This window comes from Natrix helvetica (genome assembly GCF_964273705.1).
Source record: "Natrix helvetica genome assembly, chromosome: 5".
Lineage (NCBI taxonomy): Eukaryota > Metazoa > Chordata > Lepidosauria > Squamata > Natricidae > Natrix > Natrix helvetica.
The window spans coordinates 26,810,006-26,827,662 of NC_138551.1; the positions used below are offsets into that span (position 1 = coordinate 26,810,006).

The 17,657-nt window shown below is 39.2% G+C and overlaps 1 protein-coding gene across 3 annotated transcripts in view; it reads right to left on the bottom strand.

Moving 5' to 3' along the window:
- The window catches only part of LEKR1 (leucine, glutamate and lysine rich 1), a 60,696-nt gene that overhangs the window by 4,006 nt on the left and 39,033 nt on the right, over window positions 1-17,657 (bottom strand). For 2 of the 3 annotated variants that reach the window (XM_081956341.1, XM_081956342.1), the window contains exons 7-12: window positions 12,138-12,219; window positions 9,574-9,651; window positions 8,910-9,113; window positions 5,876-5,969; window positions 1,421-1,576; window positions 161-460 (exon numbers count right to left, since the gene is read on the bottom strand). In XM_081956341.1, the coding sequence (XP_081812467.1) occupies window positions 161-460; window positions 1,421-1,576; window positions 5,876-5,969; window positions 8,910-9,113; window positions 9,574-9,651; window positions 12,138-12,219 (914 nt within the window). Of the gene's footprint in view, window positions 1-142; window positions 461-1,420; window positions 1,577-5,875; window positions 5,970-8,909; window positions 9,114-9,573; window positions 9,652-12,137; window positions 12,220-17,657 lie in introns of all 3 variants that reach the window. The other variant, XM_081956343.1, reaches the window with a different exon arrangement.

Here is a 17,657-nt window from a genome sequence, read left to right on the forward strand (position 1 = left end):
GAAAGAGAGAACAACTGAAATGGTATTTGGACTTATATTTTCGTTCCTTGTCCAAATATCCACCATTCGTTAGGTTAGGATTTTTGTATCTCAAACAAACCAAAATATAAAAATGGATATCACATAATGAACCAGGTCTGACCTTTGGCTGAGTTCATACCTCCTCTTGAACTTGATTCATTGTCTGAATCAATTGTTTTTGTTCCTCGCTTAGTTTTTCCAGTTCATGGGTCTTCTTTTTTATTTCTTCTTTCATGTCTTCTGTCACTGAATTATGAATGCTCTGTTCTTCCTTCAGCTGGAACTCAAGCTCAGTTATTTGTCTTCTGAGGATTTGCCATTCTTTTTCCCTCTTGTGATCTTTCTCATTAACCTTCCTCTCCGCTTCATGGAGTTTCTTTTCAAGTGTCTCCATTTCAACCTTCAGTTTATTAGTAGCATTACATATCAGTAGAGGTATCTGAAAACAAATTGGACATTCAATTCTTGTCAAAGAATCTTGGCAAACATACATTGGTCAAGAAGATTTAAATAGGTTTAAGTGGTTTTGGAAAAAGATAAGGAAACATCACTCCATTCCATGTAACACTTATAAAGAGCTTGTACTTAACATGAAATGAATATTAAAAAGTACTCTATAGTAGTGGAATTCTTAGAGGACATAAGATTTGGAAGTGATTAAAAATGTTAGCTATGAATACATAAATGAAATAAATATTATAGTAAAGCTCAACAAAGAGAGAAGAACTTGTTTTTATAAATAAGTATTCTGGACAACTCTTAAAGGACTAAAACAAAACTTGACCTATGTTGGGATTTTTTAGTATGGAATAAATATAACTGCTACTTCAGTTTAATGGGGTTCTTAGTCTTACAAAAAATCTCTGGACTCACGAAATATCAGTAAGGAAAGATCTTTGTAATGTACTAAATAATCAACATCTAAAAAGAAATGGGACAACTCTGTGACCTTTTGTCATATGACATATAAGGTAAAAGTAAAGGTTCCCATTGCACATACGTGCTAGTCGTACCCGACTCTAGGGGGCAGTGCTCATCTCCATTTCAAAGCCGAAGAGCCAGCACTGTCCGAAGACGTCTCCGTGGTCATGTGGCTGGCATGACTAAACGCTGAAGGCGCACAGAGTGCTGTTACCTTCCCACCAAGGCGGTCCCTATTTTTCTAATTGCATTTTTACATGCTTTCAAACTGCTAGGTTGGCAGAAGCTGGGACAAGTTACGGGAGCTCACTCCGTTACACGGTGCTAGGGACTTGAACTGCTGAACTGCCAACCTTTCTGATCGACAAGCTCAGCATCTTAGACACTGAGCCACTGTGACATACATATGACATACAGAGTAAGATTAAATGATTCTTGAGGCTATACATTAAAAAAGCTTATTTTTAGTTGCTTAAACCTTTGTATGTAGCAGCTCGTCCTGATCTTTCTGATATTTTGCAATTAATTCCTGATGCTTTTGTTTCTCAATATCTAGTTCCATTCTGGCTTCTTCTTTGAGTCTAACAATCTCGTCTTTGTGACTGGTGTGCTCTTTCACTTTATCAGTTTCAACCTAGGAAGCAAACATTGGGAAATCAGCTAAGACTCTGTTCAATTTACATACGCACAATGTTCAGTGGACATAATGTACAATGTAACTTGTGGAAATAATGGGACTTAAGTTGGTGAAGACATGCAGCCTGATCCTTATATCTACAATTTTGGTGGAAATGTACAAATTACGCAAAGGTATACACTATTTCAGTGATGGCTTACATTTTTGGTGCTGAGTGCCCAAAGTGCGCATGCCAAACTCCAAAATGCAATGCGAGCACCCCTGCCACGTATGTGCGCACGTCTCCTGCGCCTACGTTTTGCCCCCCTCTTGCCCATTTTTGCCTTTTAGGTTGGTGCAGGAGGCTTTCCAGGCCCAAAACAGGGCAGGGGGGGGGCTCGTGCGGCATCCCCGCATCCCGTTTTGGCTTGCAGACTGCTGCAGGAGGCCTTCCAGGGCCAAAAGAGGGCACGGGGGTGCGCGAACTCACGTGAACCTCCAAAATACAATGTAAGCATCCCCCACACATGTGGCCCGCCCCGCGCATGCACAGCAGAGCCCCATAGAATATCTGGCCGGCTGGAGACGCATGGTGGAGCTGGGCTGGGGCAATGGCTGGTGTGCCCGCAGAGAGGGCTCTCTGTGCCACCTGTGGCACGCGTGCCATAGTTCACCATCACGGCACTATTTGATACTAATTACTTTGGGATACAAACCATAATAGTACAAAACACTATAAAATTCATAAAAGCTTTAGAAAAAGAGGATTACCAGCAAAAGTGTTTCATTTTTAATGCATGAAACTCTCATCAATATATGTTATGTTCAATAAAGGAGAATATTTGTAGCTCAGGGTTGAAATAAGAGATCCTTGGTGCTCTCTGGGCTTGGTTGTTTTTTTGCAGATGTTTCCTGACCCAAACTAGGTAACATCATCATCAGTCAGCAGCATTGTCATAGTCAGTGGCACTGATGGTGTTGCCTCGTTTGGGTAATGAAATGTTTGCAAGAAAATAACCAAGCTCAGCGAACATGAAGGACCCCTCCAGTAAGGTGAGGTCCAAATGCAGCCAGATAGTTCGAAGTAAATGCATTATATCCAGAATCTAAAATTATTTAACAAACCTACTGGTTTTCATTGGGCATGTTCTTCTATCTTGTTCCCTACTGTGAGAGATTCTAAAATATGATGTGATTCCTGAAATGGAAGCTTAGATGAAACAAACAACTTTCAGAGTACTTTGCTGCACTTTTGCAACCTATTTTAAAGATGAATTTCTTCAGTCGACTTGAAATAATGATGTCATTAATTGAGCTTTCGAACAAAGTGTCACACTTTGGGATTTTTAAATCTATGTATGAATTTCTGAACAGTTTAAAGACAGTAAAGACATTATAACAAATAATGTTGTCTAATGTATATGGTTATTAATCATTTGCTTATCTTTTTTCTAAATGCATAGTCCTCACTACACTAATTACAATTTTGTGAAAAAGCTTTCATAAAACGATAAAAGAAAATGTAAGTACAGTTAAACCATATATCAATTATATTTAAATAATCACTCTCAATAAATATATAATCTGCATTGCAAAATGACATGGTTCAATGTACAATTCTGTCAGACACACATACGCATGCACACACAAACCAAAAGAGATAGATGCTGTCTATCTAAACACCCCTAAAACACAACTGTTCAACAGCACTGCAATATTTACTAATCAATAAGGAGAAGGATTTTTAATGATAGTTGAAGTGTGAGTTCGTATCCAATAGAAAGATGTCAAGTGATGCTCCAGTTGGGTTAAATGCCTCCTCCAGTTGTTTATCTTTCATTATTTTAGAAAATTAGAATATTTTTTCTTTCATAAGAGAAAATAACTGCAAACCTGAATAGCTCTAAAATATTCAGAAAGAGCTTTAAAATATTATGGAAATTAATTATTACAACTCTCAATAGCTTCCAGTCATGATGGCTATACAGCTATTAGAACCGTGGTGGCGCAGTGGTTAGAAAGCAGTACTGCAGGCTACATCTGCTGCCTGCCAGCTGCCTGCAATTTGGCAGTTCAAATCTCAGCAGGCTCAAGGTTGACTCAGCCTTCCATCCTTCCAAGGTGGGTAAAATGAGGACCCAGATTGTTGAGGGCAATATGCTGACTCTGTAAACCGGTTAAAGTGGGCTGTGAAGAAGTTTATAAGTCTAAAGGCTCTTGCTATTAAATATATGCAATATTTCTTAATAATTGCTGATGGATAGTTGTTAAGTCTTTATTCCATAAACGTTCAGAACCATGGTAAGAAAATGCTACTTTAGGTAACACAATCCATCATAGATGTTTCGGTTTTTTGTAGATACAGTCAGATCACGTTCAATAGTGCGAGTCATCTCTTCAGGATGAGGGGAGAGGGATCAGCTAGATTCTAGATCTAGCTGCTAGAACATAATCTCAGTGACTAGATCTGACCTTTTGACGTTGGGAAATTGGCATCTATTTAATGACACATTTCTTTCTGCTGCATGTTTTTCTACCCTGGCCTCATTTTTAAGTACTTTAATCATCAATCATGACATGTGGCAAAAGTGTTTATTAAGCCTTGAGCACATAGATCATAAAGGGTCCTAAAGTACTCTCAAAACACTGTCAGCAGTACTGACATAAGTGGAAGTGGATCTCAGAATGAAAACATTTCCCATTTAACCAACACACAAAATCCGTGCAATTAATAGCCATAATGAGCATTCTGAAAAATGTTTCTCAATTATCTTGTCCACGTTGCCTAGCAACAATTTCCTTCTTCTTTTTTACGTAGTGTGTTTATAATCCAGGGAATTAAATGCCTAAACTCCACTTTAAGGAACTTAGTTTTGAAAGATATTTTTCCCTTCCATTTAGGGTATATATTATTTGACACACACACCCTTTTTTAAAAAAAGAACATTTTATTCCCATGTAGTGGCACAATGACCCAAGAACAAGACTAGTCTGAGAAGAGCATTTCTGGAGCACTTGACATTCAGCACATTTTAATAGTTGTCAGCAAATATGTAAGTGCTGTCTCTTATTCCTATTAGTTGGTTACCTGTGTTGAATGCCAAGCTGCATAACAGATACCACCTGTGCAAACAGACCAATTCGTGATAAAATTATATCCAGTCTCTGAGAAACTATGCCAGGGGTGTCCAAACTTGGCAACTTTAAGACTTGTGGACTTCAACTCCTAGAATTCCCCAGCCAGCTGCTGGCTGGGGAATTCTAGGAGTTGAAGTCCACAAGTCTTAAAGTTGCCAAGTTTGGACACCCCTGAACTATGCTGAAAGGAAAAACTGGGACATCCGAGAACCAAGTATTCATACCCTGAGGTTTAGTGACCAAGAACAAAAAAAAGCTAAACCAGGACAAGAAGACAAGAAGTAGGCAAGCGCAACAAGTACCGCTGGCTATATGAACTGCACTGTCGTCCTGCCTGCCTCTTCGGTGCAACTCCTCCTCCGCCCTCCCCCAATTCTCCTTGCCTTACAATTGAGGGGGACATAACTGCGATATGGCCAGTGAAGTAGGAATTTGGCAGAAAACTTTCTAGTGCAGATTGCCTTGGGTGCTGAATCCTTCCTGGCTCATCTTCTCAGTGTAGGCAAGCTTCTGAGTCTAGATGTGCGTGTGGAGAAACCTACAATAAAACGGCACAATTTTGCTGCTGACAACATCCCAGCCAAATAGTTTAACTGAAGAAAAGGAAGGGCAGTGATTATGGCCCTGGATTAGGATGCAGGTTCGAGTTCATTCTCACCTGTTGAAATTCACTGGATAATTGAACTATTAATTCCATCTCAGTTTAAAGCACCTTACGGGGTTGTTGTTGTTGTAGGGATAAAATGAAGAAAGATCCCCACCTAAAGCACTTTGAGTTCTGAGAAAAGTGGGGAATAGATTAACCGATTAATCTATATTTTAGAATAAAATATATGAAATCTAGGAAGGCCAATATGTTTATATTATACAATGAAGAAAAATGAAATATACTTTATATGTTTTATATAAATTATTGTTCTGTTTTTAAATATTTTAAATATTTTTTTTCTTTTAGAATTTTTAAAACTTTAAATGCTTTTAAAAATGTAAATATCCAGAGGATTCTATGAAACAAAATGGAAGGAAGGAAACTCTGTTACAATATGTATTCATCCTAGCTTTGAGCAAAGAATACAAAAGTAAAAGTATAATAGAGCAAAAGCTTGATGCATTGTCTGACAACTAAGAAAGTTACAGAAAACAAATGAACATGGTGATAATTAGAATACCTAGTATTACCTTTTCTTGCCAATTTTTTTCATTCAGCACTTTCTGCCTTAATGTTTCCTGCAGCCGTTCCGTTATCTTCTGATGGGAAACCTGCACTGATTCCCTAATTATGCAAAAAAAATAATAATATATAAGATGTATTCTAGCAAAAGGGATTTTAAAAACAGTTCTAAATGGGATGTCTTCTCTAACTTCTGATTCTGCTTGATTTAAATTTTGCTTTTGCTTCTGGTGGGTCAATATTTCCCAAAGAGATGCTATAGATATGGAAAATACTGATACAATTGACACTTATTCTCTTCAGATCAGGCATTCTCCCACCAGATTTCTGAAGCAGTACAACACATTTATATCTAGAAATCCTCCCAAAATAAAAAATAAAAATACACATCAAAAGGTACCCTAATTATACAACATCTGGAGGAATTTATAGCATTATGCTATTCCACAAATAACATAAATGCAGTAATTTGTGTACATATTCCTCAGCTTACAGCAGTTCATTTAAGTGACTGTTCAGTTTCAACAGCACTGAAAAATGTGACCTATGACTGTTTTTCACAGTTATGACCTTTGCAACATCCCCATTATCATGTCATCAAAATTCAGATGCTTGGCAATTGGTTCATATTTATGACCGTTGCTGTGTCCCAAGGTCATATGATCACCTTTTGAAACCTTCTGATAAGCAAAATCAATGGAAAAGCCAGATTCATTTAACAACCATGTTACTAGCTTATCAACTGCAGTGATTCACTTAACAACTGTGGCAGGAAATGTTGTAAAATGGGGCAAAACTCACTTAACAAATGTCTCTCTTAACAACAGAAATTTGGGCTCACTTGTAGTCATAAGTCGACAACTACCTAAGGTATATATAGTAATTATGCCATCACAGTAACTTTCTGCTGCATTTAATACACAATCAGAAGTAGTGCATGGCTGATCTAATTGTCCATAAAAATATTGTGTCAATGTGTATGCATTGCATGTTGTTTTCTTCCATAGCACCTTAAGGCAGCTAACAAAAATATAATTAAAACAGAAAAATACAGTTCAAACAAATAACAAAATATTACAAAAACCATGAATTTTTTAAAAATTAAAACATTAAAGCAATTAAATACTTGTTAAAGCTTTATTTTTAAAATAAAGGCAGCTACAAACAGGGACCTAAATTGGAGATCCAACTAAAAGAGAAGAAATAAACTGTTTCCATGCATCCCTAATCTATATTTCCTGCTTTTCAAAAATCAGAACACATTTACCCCAAAGGAAAACAGCATATATGCAGGTTCAGTTTAGAATGAGAAAAGAACACAGGTGATAAGATAAGCGCAGCCATTTGACTTTTGCCTATGCTCCTGCTGTTAGAAAATAGAAGATATGGGAGAGTTATCTGATTGTACATATCATATCCTGCCCAATCTCCAATTAGCACACATTGTAATTTTATTTGGGAACACTTATGAAAGAGGGTAATTATATTATTGAATCCCATCTATTGAAAAATAGCAATAATTATAAATCTTAACAACCTATTTATGTTCTTGGATTAAAGAATATTGGAGACCAAGGCAAGCCACACTAACATGTATTAAAATTGTGGATAATGACATTTGATAAGTAATATACTGAAATACAAACATACGCATATTAGGATGGCATGCTATATAACATAATTGAATTAATCACAACCCCGACGCACCAATATTATTGCATTAGGTTGCAATCTTAGGAAGTTGAACCTGTTGCATTGGTAATACAACTAAACTTAGCGGATTATGTTTGATATTTGTTTGCAAGCCTGTTTCATGATACCACTTACCAGAAAAAAGCAGCAAAGATCTCCCATAGGACAGCATATTTAGAAAAATACACAGAAAATTATTTTTATCATAAAATAATGATTTATTATCCCGCCCGTCCCCCCAAAAATAGATAGGCATGCATTACTTTCAGAGGCATAATGTAGCAGAGAATTCATATAATGTGATGATTGTATATAGTATGAAATAAGAACTACCATTTAAATCTCACAAAATCTCTCTCTAAGAGGTGGTGCTCACCTCAATTTCTTAGCCAAGAGAGCCAGCGTTGTCCGAAGACATTTTTGTGGTCATATAGCCAACATGTACATGCACTGAGGTTCATAGAACACTGTTACCTTCCCACCAAAGTGATGCCTATTTATCTACTCACATTTCCATGCTTTCAAACTGCTGGGTGGGCAAGAGCTGGGGCAAGTAATGGAGGCACACCCAGTGCTCGGGTCTTGAACCTAGGCTGTCAGCTTTCCACCTGACAACGTCAACATCTTTAAGCACTGAGCCATCACGCCCCAAGCTTAAATCTCAAATTACCCTTGAATTCATGTGAAATTCCATGTGAACTCCTTTCAACAGTACGGGAATCCAAATGAGTAAGGTAGGTAAGGAAGGAAGTAAATAGACACAGCTAAACAGCAAGTGAAATTGTGGGAAACCCAGTTTTGGATCTTCAATGATTGCTCAGTCATCTGCCTGGGACAATTTGAACTCTACCTCTTGAACATTGCTGAGTAAAAAGGCAGTGACAACATCTACTATACAGCCCTCTGTCAAATACTTGGGTAGAAGTTGAAATGTCAATGAAGATAACATATATTAAATGCTTTGGACATTTTCACTACTCCAATGTCCATAACAACAGCCATACCAGAGAACATTAATCGTTCAGTCATCACAATAAAAATAAATGGAATTTTAAAAAATTGTTAACCTCTTCCATTGACCTGAATGGTCCTGAAGCTTTATTAATCTCAATTAAAGCCGCTATTTGTTATAACTTTTGGCTGGTTATGGGTTATGTATATACAATGCAGAGCTTGGAGTTCAATGGAATCACTGATAAGTAAGTATGCTTGAGATTGTACATTCTTTTATTGCACACTAACAACCTATGCAACTACTTATTTTGAGTGAGGAGTAGTGCATGTGAAAAGAAAGCCTAGGGAAAACATCTGCACCTGTAACTCTGGGTACAACAAGACAGTTCTAATTACCTATCTTGCTTAAGCATGGCTATTTCTTCCTCTCGCTGTTTCAGAAGCTTGTTGATTGTTTCCAGTTCACTTTCCACAAGCTTTATTCGTTTTTTACAATTATTTTCCCTCTTTTCTTTCTCAATTGTTTCTTCCTGTAAACGTTGATACATTTGTTGGCAGGCAAGTAAAGATTGTTCTTTTTCTGTCACCATATGAGTAAACCTAAATGTAAAACAAACAAAAATATAATAACTGAAATATTCAGACACACATTCATTCATTCATTCTCTCTCTCTCTCTCTCTCTCTCTCTCTCTCTCTTTATAATTCAAATCCATGTAATTAAAAGAAACTTTTAATAGTTGATTAAATGTACAAAGAGAAGATAGAGCTTTCTATAACAGACTTATAATCTGAATAAATTGAAAATTAGTAAAGGAAGTATAACAAACAGGATAGGAATCAGAGACTAGGAACCTAGTTTAAGAAAATTAGATAAACTTCTACAGTATGTTTAGCATTTTTTAAATATGTAAAAGCAGAGTAAAATGTAACAAATAAATAAAATTCATACAATATAAAACAATTATGAAAAGTGCTAGGAAACTGAACACAATTATTTAAGTAGAAGAAGTTATAAACGCCACCTGCATTTCATATATTTTAACCATTATGACTCATACCGAGATTTAGCTATTCCAATTTCAGATGACAACTTTTGAAATTCCAGCTGATGGTCTTCACATTCTTTTGATTTCTTTCTGCAATACAGAACTTTAAATTATTAACTTTACTTCTTTTAAAAAATAAAGAGAACTTTAGTAATAAAATGGGTTAACTTTTTAATGCTTGTTCTAAACCTCAGTAAAACAACACAAAGCTAAATATTGTTTTACTATATACTTTCGGCATGAAAAAACTCACCATGTGTGCAAGCAAACAGTATATCCTATATATTAACTAGGTGGTTCTCAAACCAAAATCCTACTATGCAAATAACTGAGTTTAGACAATATTAACATCCAAACAAAACAAAAATCCCAACTGCTTGTTTTCACTTTTGTTTGAACTGTGCAGAAGTATATAAAAGCTACAATAGGGATAAGTATTAAACTATAAAATCTTGAAAAGTATAGGCATAGTGGTTTTTGAAAAGAAGTTCTCTAATAAATTCCTCTCCTTTTTTAGTGGGGAAAAACATAACATGTGATAGAGAAAACCTCAGTAGATGTTAGAATACTTCAAACAAGAAAGTTAACATATATAGTACCTTGTAATAGCTTATTCATGCTACAATAAAACAGCCCATCAAGAAATCAGATAAAGAAGATACCAGTATAATCAGAAAATTATCTAAGATGCGGGTGTGTGTGTGTGTGTAAAGACTGGGACAGAGAGAGCCCTGTTGGGTTTTTTTGTTATCTGATTCTATTTGTAGGTTCTTGTCTCTTTTTTCCCATACAACCTTTGGAGAACTGCTCCAGTTGCCAGTTGGACCCATGTTCTCATTCAATAGGAATCAGCTGATATTCTCCAATAAGCCAGAGAAGCCGGTGCTTAGGACAGGTCCTTGACTTACAACCACAATTGGAACCAGAGTTTCCATTCTGTGGGGGAATGCCTGATTTCATGAACATTTTTGCCATGCTGTGATTCATGCAGTTGTAAAGCAAATCTGGATCTCCCCCCACCCACCCCCAGATTGACTTTGCTTATCAGAAACTGGCTGGAAAGGTCACAAGTGGTGATGTGACCCCAAGATGCTGCAACCATCATAAATACATGCAGGTTGCCAATTGCCCACTATGACTATGGGGATGCTGCAGCCACTGTAAGTACGAGATCATAAGTCACTTTTTTCTGTGTCATTGTAACTTTGAACAGTGGCTAAACGAAGTGAAGTGTAAGTGAAGGACTACCTGTATGCAATTTAGTAGTAGATTCTGGCCCAGGTGAATCGACAAAGATATGTATTATCTATACAAAAATGTTAATGAAACATCCAAAGGATATTCTACAGATAGTTCTTGTTACACGATCATTCATCCAGTGATCGTGCAAAGTTATGACAGCACTGAACAAGGGGACTTACAACCCATTCAGTGGTGGGTTCTGGATTCCGTTCCAACCGGTATGGTTGGAACGGCCCTGGCGTCACCCACATGGATGCGTGCGGTGGGTGCACATCTTACTTGCCTGCGACGCTTCTGCAAGCATCCGCAATGCTCCAGCTGCTGGGCGGAGCATTGCGCAGGCACCATACGCACCATGCGCATGCGCGGAAGCGCCAAAGGCTTAAAGCACAGGTAAGGAGCTCGGGCGGTGGGCCCTCCGGAGCACCGTACCAGAACAGTACCCAGTGCTCCGGGCAGGCTCCGGTACGCCCATATCGGGGCGTACCGCCTGCAACCCACCACTGAACCCATTCCTTGTAATTGCAACCCTTGCAGAGTTCCTGAAGTCATGTGAACCTGATTCAGGTGCTAGCAACTGGCTTGCAGTTAGGATAGTCACAGAATCTCGCTGTCACATGATCATCATTTGGAACCTTCACTTCTGACAAGCAAAATCAATGAAGACAGCTGGAAATCACAAATGGCAATGATGCGAGCATGGGGCAGTCTGACCTTGTGTGGGTTTGTATAACAAAGGCAGATGGAATTGCCACTGCCATCATAAGTTGGCACTGTCATATTACTTCACACTTTTACAACAGTGTTGCTTACCAATGGAGTTGCCAGCCCCAATTACCATTGTTAAGTGAGGATTACCTGTAAAGGCTTCTTTTAACCTAATCTGATCATGAGTACTATAATTTTCAAAATCCTCTACATTTTTCCCACTTTGACAGAAAAAATGGATTGGACTAGTCAATAACATTGTCACACTGTTCTCTCCACCAATGCATTACAGCGATCTTGTCTTTATTGCTTATCTGAAAACCTGGGCATTTATTGGGAAACAGTGATAAACAGGTCTTAAGCCTTTAAGTCCTGTGAATGGACTATCTGGAACTATCCAGTTGGCCACTAAAGGAAACAGGCTGGGTCTTGGCTTGATTTGGTATTGGTATGTGTATGTGTGAATACTTACACATGTGACACTTTTCAAACAAAAAAACAGAATATAATAAATCATAAGATACACTCTGACTTTTTAATTACTGTATCATTCACTTACATAAGTAATTACAAGCTGTTAAGCAAAAAAGAATGGTATTGTGTATGAATAAAATGAAGTGTCTTACATGACTAATTCTTTAAAATATGTAATTTCATCGGCAGCTTTCTGGAATTTGAGTTCCGTTGCCTGTACTTCATCTGTTAAATCTGTAACAACAAATTATTGTCTATCATTTTCATTAAATTAACCGTGCCTTCTGCCTCAAGAGTTCAAGTCAGTTACAATATATTATAGCAGTTAATATTTTATAATATGTTATTTATAAAAATTATTTCCCATATTTGTGCTAATGTTGTAGTTATAAAAAATTATAAGAAACAACATAAAATTTATTGTGAATGTACAATATAATAAAAATAATCCAAAATACTTCCTAAAGTTCTTGTAGGAGATAGAAGCAGATATTCAGTTGTATGGCATGGCTTTTACTTTCCTTCTCCATGTCTTCTCAAAATAATGCACCAGATGGTCTTCCAATTCTTCAGAACAGATTTTAGGAACATTCTGGATTAATTTTATCAAGAGTTTCAAAATATAAGGAACAGTTTATTGTAATTTGTGGAACAGGTACCGTGTTTCCCCGAAAATACGCCAGGGGCTTATTTTCTTTTGCCCCACGAAATATGCCCTTGGGTTTATTATCAGGGAGGGCTTATTGTTTTGGGGCTGCCGGGCGGCTGCTCCCTTGTGAACTGGCTCCCGAAGAGCCGGGCACAGCCTCAGCGGCGAAGCAGCCATGAGGTAACCATGCTCACGAGCAGCCGCCCGGCAAATCCCCTCTCCAGCCGGGAAGAGCGCCATTCACTGACCTAGGGGGTAATCCCTAAGGTGCCAAGCCATGTGGCGCTCTGCCCGCCCTCCAGCTCCCGCGGCTTGGCACATTCGGGATACCCCCTAGGTCAGTGCATGGAGCTCTGCCCGGCTGGAGAAGTGGGTTGCACGAGCGCCTGTTCCGCCCGCAGCCTCACCAAGCCCTTGCGCAGCTCTCCCAGGCCACCGCCGCTGGCTGCTGCTGCCCGCCGCCCCCCGCCGCCGCCCCGCTCCGCTCCGCGCAATTTCAAAACTCGGGGCCGAGTCTTTCAGCATCGGCCGCTCTAGGAGTGCTCTCTATGGTGGGCTGGCTGCCGGACAGAGAGTCTTCCAAAATCTCATTAGTTCAACTCGCGAGGTTTTTTTAACAAGGGGATTCAATGAGCGAAAGGGCGAGGAACGCAACAGAGCTGTCAGTCTCTGGTAGCGCTAGGACATGCGTCTCGCTTCTCCCCCCCACCTCTCCCCCCTCACTAAAGGGACGGCAGGAGAGGGAACCAGCCAGGCTGCCTTTATCATTGGGGCGAGGTGGGCGGTGTTGGGCTGTGAGGTACACCTCTTATCTTTCCAGCTTCATCACGTTCCTTGCCCTTTCGCCCATTGAATCCCCTTGTAGGAAAACCTCGCGAGTTGAACTAATGAGATTTTTTTTACAAGGGGATTCAATGGGTGAAAGGGCGAGGAACGCGATGAAGCTGGAAAGAGGTGCGCATCGCAGCCCAACACCGCCCACCTCGCCCCAATGATAAAGGCAGCCTGGCTGGTTCCCTCTCCTGCCGTCCCTTTAGTGAGGGGGGAGAGGTGGGGGGGGGAGAAGCGAGACGCGTGTCCTAGCGCTACCAGAGACTGACAGCTCTGTTGCGTTCCTCGCCCTTTCGCTCATTGAATCCCCTTGTAAAAAAAGATCTCGCGAGTTGAACTAATGAGATTTTTTTACAAGGGGATTCAATCAGCGAAAGGGCGAGGAACACGACGGAGCTGGAAAGGTAGGAGGCGTGCCTCGCTTCTCCCCCCCACCCCACCTGCCGCCCCTCGTTAAAGGGACGGCGGGGAAAGGAACCAGGCAGGCTGCCTTTACCATTGGGGCAAAGTGGGCGGTGTTGGGCCGCGGGGCGTGCCTCCTACCTTTCTAGCTTTGTTGCATTCCTCGACATTATATTCAGGGAAGCCCCTGGTAAAAAAAAAAAAACTTCTCGCGATTTCAAGATGTTTGATTGAACTCGTGAGAAGATTTTTTTTTCACCAGCCGCTTCCCTGAGCACAATGGCGAGGAACGCGAGGAAGGGAACCAGGCAGGCTGCCTTTGCCGTTGGGGTGGGCGGTGTTTTTTTGCACGAGAAGGAACAGGCAGGAGGGGGTGATCACATTGCTGGCCTGCCGCTGTTTTTGCGGCGAGCCCTCTTTTTGCCCCGGAAGCTGTACCGGTAGGTGGTACAGTGTTAATGGCGGGGACTGGGGGCGGGCTTATTTTCAGGGGAGGGCGTATTGTGGCGCATGCTCTGAAAAGCCCGATTGGGCTTATTAGCAGGGCGTGGCTTATTTTCGGGGAAACACGGTATGTCCCAGACCAAATTTTTATATTGATGCAATTTTCTAGAATTTCCAAGGCATTAAAAGTATTTTTGATATCATTAGGTAGCGATATCAGAAGAAAATGAGTTACATAAAAGATAAACTCTGCAAACTGATTATCACTGGTTTTACAAATGGCTTTACACCAGGGGTAGTCAACCTTTTTATACCTACCACCCACTTTTGTATCTCTGTTAGTAGTAAAATTTTCTAACCGCCCACCGGTTCCACAGTAATGGTGATTTATAAAGTAGGAAAGTAACTTTACTTTATAAAATTTATAAAGCAGAGTTACAGCAAACCCCTACCGCCCACCATGAAAGCTGGAACGCTCACTAGTGGATGGTAGGGACCAGGTTGACTACCACTGCTTTACACAAACATTTGAAAATTACAGTGGGCTTCTGCAAGTGTCTACTGAAAATTATATAGACAATAAATTGAGAAAATAAAATATCAGCACACATGGCTACATAGTGGTCTTACTTCTAGCTTCCTGCTGTGCATATAATGGGTGATCTGATAGCAGTGTTCCAATATCTAAGGGGCTGCTACAAAGAAGAGGGGTCAACCTATTCTCCAAAGCGCCTGAAGGTAGGACAAGAAGCAATGGATGGAAACTAATTAAGGAGAGAAGTAACCTAGAACTAAGGAAAAAAATTTCCTGCCACTTAGAACAATTCATTAGTAGAACGACTTGCTTCTAGAAGTTGTGGGTGAGCCAACCCTGGACGCTTTTAAGATGAGATTAGACAGCCATTGGTCTGAAATGGTATAGGGTTTCCTTTCTGCAGGAAGTTGGGCTAGAAGACCTCCAAAGTCCTTCCAGTTCTTTTATTCTGTAATCAATAGATTCTTCTTTAAGTCTTAGACAGCACATCTCTAAAACTTGCTCTTTCCCATCTTTGAAATCTTTCCAACTAATTGTGACAGCAAGTAGCAGCCCCTATTTGCTCTTGGTGGATCTCAGAAAGGCTAAGCAATATCAGACCTAAAAGGCATTGGAATGGAAGACTGCCAAGAAATCCTTGGGTGTAAACCAAATGGAGGAATTTTTAAAAAAAACAAAAAGTCTGGATGGCAAATTACTGCTGCAATGATGCCAAAGGTTCTACATGGATATATGTCCACGAAATCACCAGGAATTGAGCTGAAATGTAGACAATCTTTATTGCAAGAAAATATAAAAATATGTTGCAAGGTAAAATAAAAAATGCAAAACCATCCAAAACGCCAAGGCAGAGTTCTGGGACATTTACAGAGAGAGTGAAAACACTTGAGAGCTGAATAGTCCAGAAATTAAGCAGCTTTGTTAGCAAACATTTTATGTAGGCTTAAATACTTTGTTCTTGAAGGGGAAAATATTTTACTTTTGGATGGATTTTAATATATAGAACAGATTTTATAGAAAAAATATTATAATAACTACATCAACAATAGTAGTAGAAAGACAAAGAAAATTACTGTGCAGTAATTACTGGCAACCAAAATAACTGGGAAGGATAAAGGATGCCTCTCCAAAAGCAAGGAGATTCAGAAGTGATAAACGAAGCATTTATGTTCAGAAATCATAGCTGCACTATGGAATTCACTGCCAGCAGATTTGGTAATGGTCATCAATTTAAAAGACTTTATAGAGTCACTAGATAAATTGAGTAGCCTATCAATAAAGGTTAGTATTGATAAGTTCATTAACTTTAATCAGAGGTCACACACCTTAAATGGCAGTTTATGAGCCCAGTGTCTTACAGGTTTCATGTTCCAACTCTTTGATCTCAACCCTGGTATCCAGTCAGCTGACCCTCTGAAGAAAATCCCTTAAAGCTCACTTGTGCCAACACAAGTAGTGGGAAACACAAGTAATATGATAAGATGGCTCTGTTGTTTAAAACCTGATGTCTTCTCTTAGCCTTTTACAACAATATTAATTCTTTCTACTTTTGAATGTTTTTTTAAACATTTTTATGATTGTTTTGTGTGCCACATTGCATGAAATGAGTGGCCATATAAATATAATAAATAAATACTGAGAAGCAACAGAAAAAGCTTACCATCCTTCTATTCATGATTATGTCATGAACAATTCTGTAGAAATATCACTGCCCGAGAGCCAAAAGCAATAAGAAGAAACTTCCAGCTCTCGCCAAATTGCAGGTTTAAAATCAAAATGCAGTGGTGTATATTTTAAGATAATCTGATTCAGAACTGAAAGAAATTGGGTCTTCTTCAATAGTGGAGAATAGAAAAATCAATCTTCAATATTACTTGTCAATTGGTGAAATATCACTATCACAATTCCGTTTCAAGGAAGAAAATGTGGAAATTCCCTAAATCTGCTTGATTGGTCACTGAATAATCCAAAATACTGAACTAGATGATCTAATATCTATTTTAACAGAGATATTCTAGAATTATATTCTCACACATTGACTGAAATCAAAACAAAAATGCTTTATCGGGCAGTGCTTGCTGTTGTCATTCTAAACCAATTACCTTACCCTATCTACATACTGCGACAATAAACAACTGTGAAATCCTTTTTACAGAATAGGGAAATTTGGAACTGAGTTATGAGAGGATTAAGGGTTATACCTCTGTCATTATAGTATTTTTTGCTCTACATTTCTCCACAACCACCCATATTATTATTTCTTCCCCTTTGTCCCCTCCTTCTCCTCTTCCTACTCCTTCCTGTTCAGGCTCAAATCTACATTCATTTGTCTTCTTCAAATCAAGCATGACTCCTGGTTCTTCATGCACATAAAGGTAAAGGTTCCCCTCGCACATACGTGCTAGTCGTTCCTGACTCTAGGAGGAGATGCTCATCTCCGTTTCAAAGTTGAAGAGCCAGCGCTGTCCGAAGACGTCTCCGTGGCCATGTGGCCGGCATGACTAAATGCCAAAGGTAAACGGAACGCTGATACCTTCCCACCAAAGGTGTACCCTATTTTTCTACTTGCCTTTTTACGTGTTTTGAATTGCTGGGTTGGCCAAAGCTGGGACAAGTAACAAGGAGCTCACTCCATTATGCAGTGCTAGGGATTCGAACTGCCAAACTGCCGACTTTCTGATCAACAAGCTGAGTGTCTTAGCCACTGAGCTACCACATCCCTCTTCCTGCACACATATCCGTTTAATTCTGAGCAACAGTCAGAAATGGATTTATGTATCCATTCTTCAACAATGTTTTTTTTTTAACATC